Below are 14,687 nucleotides of genomic sequence, written 5' to 3'. Positions count from 1 at the left end.
CACACAGGTAGAACTCCTCAAACCAAGAAAAAAAGCCCTAAAACGCACAGGAAGTCGGCCATTTTGGGTCAAAGGCCAATTTTTGGGCGTTTTTCACTTTTACTCACCTCGAACTTTAGCGAACTCCTCCTAGGGATTTTGAGCTATCGGCTTCATATTTGGTCAATTTGCAGTTAAAGCATGGGGGATTAAAAATTATCAAAATCGTGAGTTTTCGGCCATGTTTAGGGGGCGTGGCCGGGGCACGAAAACGGCATTGGCGCCCAAAGTGAAAAAATGCAATAACTTTCCCCAAAAAATGCCAAATCACACCAAAGTTGGCATGAAGGAAGACCTTTGGGTTCCCGACGATCCTATGGGGTCATAAGCTGATATCATCAAAGCCACACCCCGTGGGAAGAGGAAGTCACTTTTTTTATTTGGAGAGGTCGCTATCTGCCTGTCTACACTCAATCTGCTTCAAACTGTGTCAGGTGACTGATAACTAGTGGGTCTAACTATGTTTGAAACACAGTAACCTTTCATAAAAGTGCGTGGCCGTGGTGGCGTGGCGAACATGGACGTCACGCCATGGCCATTCGTTTGGCTTTAATTTCCACATACATCATCTGATCTGCACCAAATTCAATGTGATTGATCCTTGTCCAGTCCCCAACAAAGATCTGATGACATATTTGGTGGGCGTGGCCTAATTCGTCCACAGCGCCCCCTAGAAAATAAAAATAAAAAGCCCCAAGCCATGCTTTGACCGAGGAATCGGAAATTTGGTACACATATGTAACTTGTCAGGACCTACAAAAAAGTCTCTTGGAGCATTGGTCCAAATCCCACAGGAAGTCGGCCATTTTGGATTAAAGTTGCCATTTTGACCCCGGATTTGCCTTTTCTAGCCCGCATATCTGAGCAAACTTCTCCTACAGCTTTTGACTTAGAGACTTGAAAATCACTCAGTATACTCTCAAGGCACTTGGGATCAAAAGTTATCAAAAGCTTTTTGCTACATGAAAGTATGTGGGCGTGGCCAAGCCTGAACATTTTACATCTCGCCATAAAACACGAAACTGTTATAGTTCCTACAAGGAAAATCACAGAAACATGAAACTTTCTGGGATTGATCCATATGACACCCTGATCAATATGCAATGGTCAAATACTGACATCATTGAAGCCCTGCCCCCTGAGAACAGGAAGTATAATGTTTCACTTAGTGTGGTCTATGTTTGGTCCCCTTCACCTAATCAACATGAAACTGTCCCAAGTGACACATAACATGATAGTCTAACGTGGTCTCCAGTACTGACAGGTTTGGCTAGAGGGTGTGGCCGTGGCGGCATGGCGAAGTCTGATGTCACGTCATGGCCATACGTTTGTCTTTAACTTCAACATACATCATCTGATCTGCACTAAATTTGATGTGATTGATCCTAGTCCAGTCCCCAACAGAGATCTGATGACATATTTGGTGCACGTGGCCTAATTTGTCCACAGCGCCCCCTAGAAAATGAAAAAGAAATCAGCCCCAAGCCATGCTTTGACTGAGGAATCTGAAATTTGGTACACATATGTAACTTGTCAAGACCTCCAAAATAGTCTCTTGGAGCATTGGTCCAAATCCCACAGGAAGTCAGCCATTTTGGATTGAAGTTGCCATTTTGACCCCGGATTTGCCCTTTCTAGCCCACATATCTGAGCGAACTCCTCCTACAACGTTTGACTTAGACACTTGAAAATCACTCAGTATACTCTTAAAGCACTGGTGACCAAATGTTATCAAAAGCTTTTTGCTGCATGAAAGCGTGTGGGTGTGGCCACACCTCAAAATATGACTTCTCGGCATAAAAGACGAAATTGATATAGCTCCTACAGGGAAAGTTACAGAGACCTGAAACCTTCTAAGATTGATCTGCCTCTAGGCCTGAACAATATTCACTGATCAGATGCTGATATCATCAAAACCCCACCCCCTGAGAACAGGAAGTGTCATGTTTTCCTTTAGAGAGTCAATTTTTGATGTTCTTCATCTAATCAATGTGAAACTGTCCCACGTAACAGATAACATGATGGTCTAAGACAGTCGCCAGTACTGACTGGTTTAGCTGGAGGGTGTTGTAATCTTAAGGAGAACTGTTACTATGATTATTTAATTTATTCAAAAATATTTAGTGACAAGTTGTTTTTCTTCTTTTTGGAACAACTTGGGGCCTTCTCTGGATACCTTGAAAGCCCTGATAGCTTACTTCTCTAACCAGACTAATGCAGTTTTTAAATGATTATTTCATTTATTTGGAAAATAATCTATCAAAAAAAGGAATTTCCCCTAAGCCAAACCAATTGGCAATGTGTTTTTAAAATTTCTATGGAGGAAATCTGGCCCCCTCTTCTTTGGAGAATTCTTTTAATTTAGCCACACTGGAGGAGTTTTGAGCATTAACAGCTTCTTTAAGTTCATGCTACTCCATTTGAGTTTGGATATACAGGGGTTGGACAATGAAACTGAAACACCTGTCATTTTAGTGTGTGAGGTTTCACGGCTGAATTGGACCAGCCTGGTAGCCAGTCTTCACTGATTGCACATTGCACCAGTAAGATCAGAGTGTGAAGGTTCAATTAGCGGGGTAAGAGCACAGTTTTGCTCAAAATATTGAAATGCACACAACATTATGGGTGACATACCAGAGTTCAAAAGAGGACAAATTGTTGGTGCACGTCTTGCTGGCGCATCTGTGACCAAGACAGCAAGTCTTTATGATGTATCAAGAGCCACGGTATCCAGGGTAATGTCAGCATACCACCAAGAAGGACGAACCACATCCAACAGGATTAACTGTGGACGCAAGAGGAAGCTGTCTGAAAGGGATGTTCGGGTGCTAACCCGGATTGTATCCAAAAAACATAAAACCACGGCTGCCCAAATCACGGCAGAATTAAAGGTGCACCTCAACTCTCCTGTTTCCACCAGAACTGTCCATCGGGAGCTCCACAGGGTCAATATACACGGCCGGGCTGCTATAGCCAAACCTTTGGTCACTCATGCCGATGCCAAACATTGGTTTCAATGGTGCAAGGAGCGCAAATCTTGGGCTGTGGACAATGTGAAACATGTATTGTTCTCTGATGAGTCCACCTTTACTGTTTTCCCCACATCCGGGAGAGTTACGGTGTGGAGAAGCCCCAAAGAAGCGTACCACCCAGACTGTTGCATGCCCAGAGTGAAGCATGGGGGTGGATCAGTGATGGTTTGGGCTGCCATATCATGACATTCCCTTGGCCCAATACTTGTGCTAGATGGGCGCGTCACTGCCAAGGACTACCAAACCATTCTTGAGGACCATGTGCATCCAATGGTTCAAACATTGTATCCTGAAGGTGGTGCTGTGTATCAGGATGACAATGCACCAATACACACAGCAAGACTGGTGAAAGATTGGTTTGATGAACATGAAAGTGAAGTTGAACATCTCCCATGGCCTGCACAGTCACCAGATCTAAATATTATTGAGCCACTTTGGGGTGTTTTGAGGAGCGAGTCAGGAAACGTTTTCCTCCACCAGTATCACGTAGTGACATGGCCACTGTCCTGCAAGAAGAATGGCTTAAAATCCCTCCGACCACTGTGCAGGACTTGTATATGTCATTCCCAAGACGAATTGACGCTGTATTGACCGCAAAAGGAGGCCCTACACCATACTAATAAATTACTGTGGTCTAAGACCAGGTGTTTCAGTTTCATTGTCCAACCCCTGTAAGTCCAGATTTCGACTAGACAATTCACGCACACTTTCCAAAAAGTTTGTATTGTCTTATTATTCCACAGAATACTTTCCCAAAAGTCTTGGAGATCATTATCATGTTTCTTGAGAATTGTGAGATGGGTGTTTGTGTTTTTCTTGTGTAAGCAGTGGTTTTGGCCTTGGGACTTTCCCATGGATGCCCTTTTTGCCCAGTCTCTTTCTTATTGTTGAATCACGAACACTGACCTTTACTGAGGCAAATGAGGCCTGCAGTGCTTTACATGTTGTTCTGGGATCTTTTGTGACTTGCTACATTAGTTGTCATTGCACTCTTGGAGTAATTTTGGTAGGTTTGCCACATTTGGGAAGGTTGGCCATTGTTCCTTCTGTTCTCTATTTGGGGATTGTGGCTCTCACTCTAGTTCACTGGAATCCCAAAGCCTTATAAGTTGCCTTTGTAACTTTCCACATTGGTAGATGTCAATGAGTTTTTCTCATTTCCTCTTGCATATCTTTAGAACGAGGCACACTGTGTTAGGTTTTGAGAGCTTTTAGCCTACTTCATGTTCAGATAGGTTCTATTTATGCCCTTTCTTGATTCTACAGGTCAGACAGCAATCAGGGCTGGGTGTGGATAATAAAACTGAAGCAAAAAATGTGCTTAATAAAAGTGGCAACTCGTATATAGGTTGGCGGCTTTGGGTAGCCTTTTCCCTTAATGTATGGAGCATTTATTATCTGCCTTTTGCATTTAATCAAATTATCTTTGTATATCAAAATGTGTTTGATGACATAAAGCATAACCAAAAAAGGATAAATGTGAGGAGGCAAATTCTTTTTTTTCCCTGAAGTTTCTGGAGGGCAGCCTTATTATGCTGCCCCAACAGAACAGAAAGTTGAAAGGGTTAAGAAAGCTACAACAATGTAGATTTCTCATCCAGATCAGTTGCATAAAGCTGTCGTGTTTCCTGCCTGTTTTGATGAATCAGATCGTAACATATTTAAATGCGGGTCTAGTTAATTGCTTGCGGCCAAAACTTACAAAAAAGGTTTTTCTCCTGGTTCAGAAACTTGTCATAATGTTTATAAACTACTGCTTCAGCTGCACTCTTACTCTTCCCCATCAGGGGTTATTTGAGCATTGCAAAGGTCACATGACAGTGGGAGCAGAAGCAGCAAGAACCATCTCTCTTTTAAGGAGACCGTCATCACAAAGTTTAGATAACAGATTGTAGATGAAGATCCAGATTCACTAAATAAAAAAATATATATTGTGCATAACCTCTATTACAGTTTTTCAAACCCTGGATGCAAAAACAGGCCATGACTTGAAAACGTAACAGTGGACGTTAAACAAAACATCACAAATGGGGTCAACACTAAAACATTTTAGCTTTTTAATTGGGAATGCTTAATGAACACGTGACAAAACTACTGTGACTTAACCCATCCAGTTTTGAATATTAACAGTAATAAAAAAAGCTGAAAACTTTCCTTCAAATACAAGATGCTGTATAGGGTATACTTCATTGCTATAACAAGGACAAATCAGATCCCACATTTGCATTGGAAACGCTAATAATAAATCTGTGCAGCTGGCATTGAATGTTGTCTTATCAGTTCCTCCATTCTTCATTCTGTCACTGCGTTTGACTAACCCTAAACATGAGTGATGGTCTGTCAGTCAGTTTTAACCTTGACACGCTGTCTGCATCCTACAGAATCATCCACCCCCCTCCACTCAGAAACAAGAGCACAAGCAATTGAATGAAAACCTAGGATTTTCTATTTCAATCATAATTTTACAAACATGTATAACTGAAAACTCATTTCTCTTATCCTTCATATGCTTTCATTGCCTCACTCTTAACCCAATTGTCTTTCTGTACACCAACTGTTCAAAATCAGCAAGTCAAAGAAAAGTAAATATACATGAATTCTGCACCTGGTTTAGCTCGTCTCAGAAACATATACATAGCCTTGCTCTGTTACAGTCCATAACACATACTTTAAAGCTGACCTGACCTTTTTACTCATTTTTGTAATTTTCTGTATAGAAGATATGCATTTTTATTTCCAGAGTCTACTTAGATCAATCTACTTGTCATATTTAGGGAAAATTACTATTTATATACCATTTGTTTTTAGTTTAGGATCTTTTGCACTGGTTGTTGCCGACAGTGAAATTTACTTGCAAAACCTTTGCTCATAAATGCAACAGTCTGGAAACAAGCAGATGCTTTATTGTAGTAAGTTGACGATATTACTTCATCACAGATCAAAGACAAAAATATGCATCAGGGTGAGTGTGTGTAGGATTTCAAAGCCTGCTACAAATTTAATTATGTAGACAAGTTCATGTACTAAACTATCCAAACATTTACGGTCAGAATGCGTTTGGTTTTGAAACACCCAACCTCTACCTCCCTCCATCCCTTAAAGTCAATGTAATTCAAAGGAAATGCTGCAAACAAATGCCTTTCTGCCGGGTCACAGCAGAAGAGCTGATAAGGCAAAGAGTTTGCAAGCAGTGGCAGTTTTGTTTCTTGTTTGGGTGTATATGATAGGCTGGGTGATAGGTACATGCATCAAATATTCATGACCTTGTCCCTGATGAATATGCTACATAAGCAAGATTTAGTCTGACTCCTTTCGCGGTGCAGTCAGAGCAGAGTGTACATAAAATTGCAGGCCAGATCAAGCACATGAATACAAATCAGCTAAAAAAAAAAGCTGCACTCCATGTATTAACTTATTTCTAAGGTTGAAATCTGTTCTCTACCGCTTTTTGATATGGATACAGGTAATAGCGAGGCATGAAACAGTGCTCTGACATATGTTTGGCTTTACAGTGCCTTGCAAAATTATTTATATCCCTTGAATGTCACAGACAAACGTAAGGGGGGGTTGGGGAGATGCAAGCCACATTTCCAGATTTTTATTTGCAGAATAATAATTCAGAAACTATGAATCCTTTTCCTTCTGCTTTACAATTATGCACAACAAAATACAATGAATTTTGTAGTCGCAATGTGACAAAAACTGAAAAAGTTCAAGGGGTGTTTGCAAGGCCCTGTATATATGCCTGCAGAGTCAAGAGATCAAGTTTCAGAAGGAAAAATATCACAGTCAGTCCAAAATGATTTATTTTGTAAAGGGGGCAGGTGAAGGAGATGGGAAAACATGGTGTGCTACTAAATGATATATTCAAATGTACATGTAATTCAAAAGGTATTACAGTCATTACTCAATATTTAGTTTTTTTATTTTTTTTTTATACACACACGAAGTCCTCACTCCAACATGGTTTCCAAATGTAAATGGATAAAGTTTATATCATTTTCGACATAAAAATACGCATCAAGACAACTAATCCTTGGGATGCTGAAATGAATAAAAAAAAAGTTACATGCAAAATGAAGACTGATGAATTCATTTTCTCAAGTTGGAAAAACAAAACAAATAAACATGTGTAACTAAAAACTTATTAATTCAGATGACAATTTAAGGTGAATCCTTCTGCCCTTTTGTCCTCAAATAATTAAATCACATTAGCGGAAACGGCATTGTTTGAGTGTTTTATTCACTATAATATAGGTCAATAGGAAATATAAGAAACTGCTAGTAATGACAAGTGAGTGATCTTGGCTAGCCATTACAAACAGCACGGATGTGTTGAGATGCATTATGAAAATCACTACCCAAAATAAATTACCTCTGCCAAAACCTAATGCACAGACTGGTTGGAGGGGAGTGGAAGGGGGTTAGAAGGAGAGTTGGTCTGGATGTTGGACCAACAGACTAAATGACTAGTCAAAACACACTGTGAACGAAGCTCCTCTGGATGTGTGGAGTTCAGAGGTACGGCTGTAGAGTGAGTATAAAGGTCCCAAAGTAGAAACTGCAGTCTTAACATGTGCCATACTTAAAATGTAGAGGAAAACACCCTTACACTCATCAATATGATGAGCAGAAAAGTCCCAAACCAAAGCTTTGAAGTCTTTATTTTTGCTATCAGGAGAGAAAAAAAATACTTGAAAACAAAAATAAAACACAAAACAGGAGAGGGAGGGAAGAAACAACTCCAGATATTACGCTGAATGCAGAGAAGATGAACTGCACGAGTTGGGTAAGACACTCCAACACAGGGGGTCATTTCCTGGAGCAAGATTTCTAATATCCAAAAGTACTGGTCTTGAGGACCTATATTGGTCAAGGGCTGTCCATGGAGTTGCCTACAGCAAAATACCTCAACAGCGGCATCTTAGCAGGCTGTCCAAGAGTGACGCTATGTGCTTCCTGCTGCCTGGTTCTCACCTCCATCTGAATTACCTGCAGGAAACAAAAGAGTTGAAATGGGTGGAATCGTCACCATGGAAGAACGGGCTCAATACATCAAGTCAAACCCAGCGTGAAAACACAAAACACTTTCTTCAGAGGTGAACAGCCATAAATAGGCCAGTTTGCGTCTGGTACCACTATGTGGATGGCATATACGTACATGTAAAATTAGACTAGCAATCAAAAGGTTAATAAATTAATTTTACTTCAATGTATATCAGAAAGTCGAACCCACAGAGATACATTTTGTCCATTTGTTAATTTTGCTAATCAAGGTTCACAGCTAATGAAAACCCGAAATTCAGTTTCTCCAAACATTTTAATATTAAGTAAGACCAGTGGGATTTTAATAGAGAAATGTCAGCATGCTGAAAGGTACGTCTATGTACTGCACAGTATAAACTGGGAAGTTGATTTCCGAATGAAATGTAAAATTTACTCTTTAGAATAGAGGACTTTGGACCACTGAGCAACAGTTCAGTCCCTTTTCTTCTTAGGCAGAAAGAAGAATCCCAGAAGTGTCTTACTGAGGCTCAGTCCAGGACTCGTTAATGTCCTCCAAACTCCTGATTGGGCTTTGCTTCATACTTTTCACCTGTTGCTTGTCCCCTTTTTAACTAAACCTTTCCTTCCACTTAACTTTCCTTCATCATGCTTGAGTACAGCTCTCTGAACAGCCAGCTTCTTTAGTAATACTGTTCCGTGGTTTACCCTCCTCAGGAACGGTCTTCCCCATGATTGTGTATGCAATAAAATGGCCACAAAATAACATTTCTGTTTAAAATCTGTTTTATTGGTTTACGTAACATCCTAAACTACATTTAGGTTTTTTTTATTGGTTTACGTAACATCCTAAACTACATTTAGGTTTTTTTTATTGGTTTATGTAACATCCTAAACTACATTTAGGTTTTTTTTATTGGTTTACGTAACATCCTAAACTACATTTAGGTTTTTTTTATTGGTTAACGTAACATCCTAAACTACATTTAGTTTTTTTTTATTGGTTTACGTAACATCCTAAACTACATTTAGGTTTTTTTTTATTGATTTACGTAACATCCTAAACTACATTTAGGTTTTTTTTATTGGTTTACGTAACATCCTAAACTACATTTAGGTTTTTTTTATTGGTTTATGTAACATCCTAAACTACATTTAGGTTTTTTTTATTGGTTTACGTAACATCCTAAACTACATTTAGGTTTTTTTTATTGGTTAACGTAACATCCTAAACTACATTTAGTTTTTTTTTTATTGATTTACGTAACATCCTAAACTACATTTAGGTTTTTTTTATTGGTTTACGTAACATCCTAAACTACATTTAGGTTTTTTTTATTGGTTTACGTAACATCCTAAACTACATTTAGGTTTTTTTTATTGGTTTACGTAACATCCTAAACTACATTTAGGTTTTTTTTATTGGTTTACGTAACATCCTAAACTACATTTAGGTTTTTTTTATTTGTTTATGTAACATCCTAAACTACATTTAGGTTTTTTTTATTGGTTTACGTAACATCCTAAACTACATTTAGGTTTTTTTTATTGGTTAACGTAACATCCTAAACTACATTTAGTTTTTTTTTTATTGATTTACGTAACATCCTAAACTACATTTAGGTTTTTTTTATTGGTTTACGTAACATCCTAAACTACATTTAGGTTTTTTTTATTGGTTTATGTAACATCCTAAACTACATTTAGGTTTTTTTTATTGGTTTACGTAACATCCTAAACTACATTTAGGTTTTTTTTATTGGTTAACGTAACATCCTAAACTACATTTAGTTTTTTTTTTATTGATTTACGTAACATCCTAAACTACATTTAGGTTTTTTTTATTGGTTTACGTAACATCCTAAACTACATTTAGGTTTTTTTTATTGGTTTATGTAACATCCTAAACTACATTTAGGTTTTTTTTATTGGTTTACGTAACATCCTAAACTACATTTAGGTTTTTTTTATTGGTTAACGTAACATCCTAAACTACATTTAGTTTTTTTTTATTGGTTTACGTAACATCCTAAACTACATTTAGTTTTTTTTTTATTGATTTACGTAACATCCTAAACTACATTTAGGTTTTTTTTATTGGTTTACGTAACATCCTAAACTACATTTAGTTTTTTTTTATTGGTTTACGTAACATCCTAAACTACATTTAGGTTTTTTTTTATTGATTTACGTAACATCCTAAACTACATTTAGGTTTTTTTTATTGGTTTACGTAACATCCTAAACTACATTTAGGTTTTTTTTATTGGTTTATGTAACATCCTAAACTACATTTAGGTTTTTTTTATTGATTTACGTAACATCCTAAACTACATTTAGGTTTTTTTTATTGGTTTACGTAACATCCTAAACTACATTTAGGTTTTTTTTATTGGTTTATGTAACATCCTAAACTACATTTAGGTTTTTTTTATTGGTTTACGTAACATCCTAAACTACATTTAGGTTTTTTTTATTGGTTTACGTAACATCCTAAACTACATTTAGGTTTTTTTTATTGGTTTACGTAACATCCTAAACTACATTTAGGTTTTTTTTATTGGTTTACGTAACATCCTAAACTACATTTAGGTTTTTTTTATTGGTTTACGTAACATCCTAAACTACATTTAGGTTTTTTTTATTGATTTACGTAACATCCTAAACTACATTTAGGTTTTTTTTATTGGTTTACGTAACATCCTAAACTACATTTAGGTTTTTTTTATTGGTTTACGTAACATCCTAAACTACATTTAGGTTTTTTTTATTGGTTTATGTAACATCCTAAACTTCATTTAGGTTTTTTTTATTGATTTACGTAACATCCTAAACTACATTTAGGTTTTTTTTATTGGTTTACGTAACATCCTAAACTACATTTAGGTTTTTTTTATTGGTTTATGTAACATCCTAAACTACATTTAGGTTTTTTTTATTGGTTTACGTAACATCCTAAACTACATTTAGGTTTTTTTATTGGTTTACGTAACATCCTAAACTACATTTAGTTTTTTTTTATTGGTTTACGTAACATCCTAAACTACATTTAGGGTTTTTATTAGCTGTAGGCTTTAATAATGAAAATTCATTAAACATATCACTATATGTGTAATAAATTTAATGAATTAATTTAACATTTTAAAACGAATTAATAAAATAAATTTGATTCTTGATTATATACTTATTTACTTAGATGCACATGTATGGTTCAGCTAACATGTTGATGTCACTTTGCTGTATATGCATGTGAAAAACTAATTGATAAAGCTTCAAAAAGGTTAAATATGGGCAAAGTAAAAAGGTGTGATGTTGCTTGACTAATTCCTTTGTGCACATCTATCTACGGACCAGTACACCAAGGCCTCTAATCACTGATGTTTGCATTTTATGCAGAAATAAATGGTAAACGTCTCAATCTTATTAAAAATAATGTCGCTGCTTACAACTGTATCAACATTTCTCATTATACTGAACCATTTCTGAGCATGACATATTTAAAATTTCCATCTCTACCTCAGACATAATAATTAATGTCTACCTTTAAAAAGCTGCTCCTGTACCTGCCGCTTTGTCTCCAGATTCAAACGGGTTGCATATACAGGTCCTTCTCAAAATATTAGCATATTGTGATAAAGTTCATTATTTTCCATAATGTAATGATGAAAATTTAACATTCACATATTTTAGATTCATTGCACACTAACTGAAATATTTCAGGTCTTTTCTTGTCTTAATACGGATGATTGTGGCATACAGCTCATGAAAACCCTAAATTCCTATCTCACAAAATTAGCATATTTCATCCGACCAATAAAAGAAAAGTGTTTTTAATACAAAAAACGTCAACCTTCAAATAATCATGTACAGTTATGCACTCAATACTTGGTCGGGAATCCTTTTGCAGAAATGACTGCTTCAATGCGGCGTGGCATGGAGGCAATCAGCCTGTGGCACTGCTGAGGTCTAATGGAGGCCCAGGATGCTTCAATAGCGGCCTTTAGCTCATCCAGAGTGTTGGGTCTTGAGTCTCTCAACGTTCTCTTCACAATATCCCACAGATTCTCTATGGGGTTCAGGTCAGGAGAGTTGGCAGGCCAATTGAGCACAGTGATACCATGGTCAGTAAACCATTTACCAGTGGTTTTGGCACTGTGAGCAGGTGCCAGGTCGTGCTGAAAAATGAAATCTTCATCTCCATAAAGCTTTTCAGCAGATGGAAGCATGAAGTGCTCCAAAATCTCCTGATAGCTAGCTGCATTGACCCTGCCCTTGATAAAACACAGTGGACCAACACCAGCAGCTGACACGGCACCCCAGACCATCACTGACTGTGGGTACTTGACACTGGACTTCTGGCATTTTGGCATTTCCTTCTCCCCAGTCTTCCTCCAGACTCTGGCACCTTGATTTCCGAATGACATGCAGAATTTGCTTTCATCCAAAAAAAGTACTTTGTGCTGCTTCTCTGTAGCCCAGGTCAGGCGCTTCTGCCGCTGTTTCTGGTTCAAAAGTGGCTTGACCTGAGGAATGCGGCACCTGTAGCCCATTTCCTGCACACGGCTGTGCACGGTGGCTCTGGATGTTTCTACTCCAGACTCAGTCCACTGCTTCCGCAGGTCCCCCAAGGTCTGGAATCGGCCCTTCTCCACAATCTTCCTCAGGGTCCGGTCACCTCTTCTCGTTGTGCAGCGTTTTCTGCCACACTTTTTCCTTCCCACAGACTTCCCACTGAGGTGCCTTGATACAGCACTCTGGGAACAGCCTATTCGTTCAGAAATTTCTTTCTGTGTCTTACCCTCTTGCTTGAGGGTGTCAATAGTGGCCTTCTGGACAGCAGTCAGGTCGGCAGTCTTACCCATGATTGGGGTTTTGAGTGATGAACCAAGCTGGGAGTTTTAAAGGCCTCAGGAATCTTTTGCAGGTGTTTAGAGTTAACTCGTTGATTCAGATGATTAGGTTCATAGCTCGTTTAGAGACCCTTTTAATGATATGCTAATTTTGTGAGATAGGAATTTTGGGTTTTCATGAGCTGTATGTCAAAATCATCCGTATTAAGACAATAAAAGACCTGAAATATTTCAGTTAGTGTGCAATGAATCTAAAATATATGAATGTTAAATTTTCATCATTACATTATGGAAAATAATGAACTTTATCACAATATGCTAATATTTTGAGAAGGACCTGTACAGTTCATGAAAACCCAAAATTCCTATCTCACAAAATTAGCATATCATTAAAAGGGTCTCTAAACGAGCTATGAACCTAATCATCTGAATCAACGAGTTAACTCTAAACACCTGCAAAAGATTCCTGAGGCCTTTAAAACTCCCAGCCTGGTTCATCACTCAAAACCCCAATCATGGGTAAGACTGCCGACCTGACTGCTGTCCAGAAGGCCACTATTGACACCCTCAAGCAAGAGGGTAAGACACAGAAAGAAATTTCTGAACAAATAGGCTGTTCCCAGAGTGCTGTATCAAGGCACCTCAGTGGGAAGTCTGTGGGAAGGAAAAAGTGTGGCAGAAAACGCTGCACAACGAGAAGAGGTGACCGGACCCAGAGGAAGATTGTGGAGAAGGGCCGATTCCAGACCTTGGGGGACCTGCGGAAGCAGTGGACTGAGTCTGGAGTAGAAACATCCAGAGCCACCGTGCACAGCCGTGTGCAGGAAATGGGCTACAGGTGCCGCATTCCTCAGGTCAAGCCACTTTTGAACCAGAAACAGCGGCAGAAGCGCCTGACCTGGGCTACAGAGAAGCAGCACAAAGTACTTTTTTTGGATGAAAGCAAATTCTGCATGTCATTCGGAAATCAAGGTGCCAGAGTCTGGAGGAAGACTGGGGAGAAGGAAATGCCAAAATGCCAGAAGTCCAGTGTCAAGTACCCACAGTCAGTGATGGTCTGGGGTGCCGTGTCAGCTGCTGGTGTTGGTCCACTGTGTTTTATCAAGGGCAGGGTCAATGCAGCTAGCTATCAGGAGATTTTGGAGCACTTCATGCTTCCATCTGCTGACAAGCTTTATGGAGATGAAGATTTCATTTTTCAGCACGACCTGGCACCTGCTCACAGTGCCAAAACCACTGGTAAATGGTTTACTGACCATGGTATCACTGTGCTCAATTGGCCTGCCAACTCTCCTGACCTGAACCCCATAGAGAATCTGTGGGATATTGTGAAGAGAACGTTGAGAGACTCAAGACCCAACACTCTGGATGAGCTAAAGGCCGCTATCGAAGCATCCTGTGCCTCCATAAGACCTCAGCAGTGCCACAGGCTGATTGCCTCCATGCCACGCCGCATTGAAGCAGTCATTTCTGCAAAAAGATTCCCGACCAAGTATTGAGTGCATAACTGTACATGATTATTTGAAGGTTGACGTTTTTTGTATTAAAAACACTTTTCTTTTATTGGTCGGATGAAATAAGCTAATTTTGTGAGATAGGAATTTTGGGTTTTCATGAGCTGTATGCCACAATCATCCGTATTAAGACAATAAAAGACCTGAAATATTTCAGTTAGTGTGCAATGAATCTAAAATATATGAATGTTAAATTTTCATCATGACATTATGGAAAATAATGAACTTTATCACAATATGCTAATATT

The 14,687-nt window shown here is 38.4% G+C and overlaps 1 protein-coding gene across 5 annotated transcripts in view; it reads right to left on the bottom strand.

The window, feature by feature from the left end:
* Nucleotides 1-6,859: 6,859 nt before the first annotated feature.
* Nucleotides 6,860-14,687, bottom strand: part of ranbp3b (RAN binding protein 3b) — a 28,410-nt gene continuing 20,582 nt past the window's right edge. For all 5 annotated transcript variants that reach the window (XM_047368764.1, XM_047368766.1, XM_047368767.1 and 2 more), the window contains one exon: nucleotides 6,860-8,063. In XM_047368764.1, the coding sequence (XP_047224720.1) occupies nucleotides 8,020-8,063 (44 nt within the window). In that variant the 3' untranslated portion in view covers nucleotides 6,860-8,019. The remainder of the gene's footprint in view (nucleotides 8,064-14,687) is intronic.

The sequence above is a fragment of the Girardinichthys multiradiatus genome, chromosome 6, assembly GCF_021462225.1.
Source record: "Girardinichthys multiradiatus isolate DD_20200921_A chromosome 6, DD_fGirMul_XY1, whole genome shotgun sequence".
NCBI lineage: Eukaryota > Metazoa > Chordata > Actinopteri > Cyprinodontiformes > Goodeidae > Girardinichthys > Girardinichthys multiradiatus.
The sequence above is the reverse complement of the archived record's forward strand: the minus strand, read 5'-3'. Positions and strand labels throughout refer to the sequence as shown.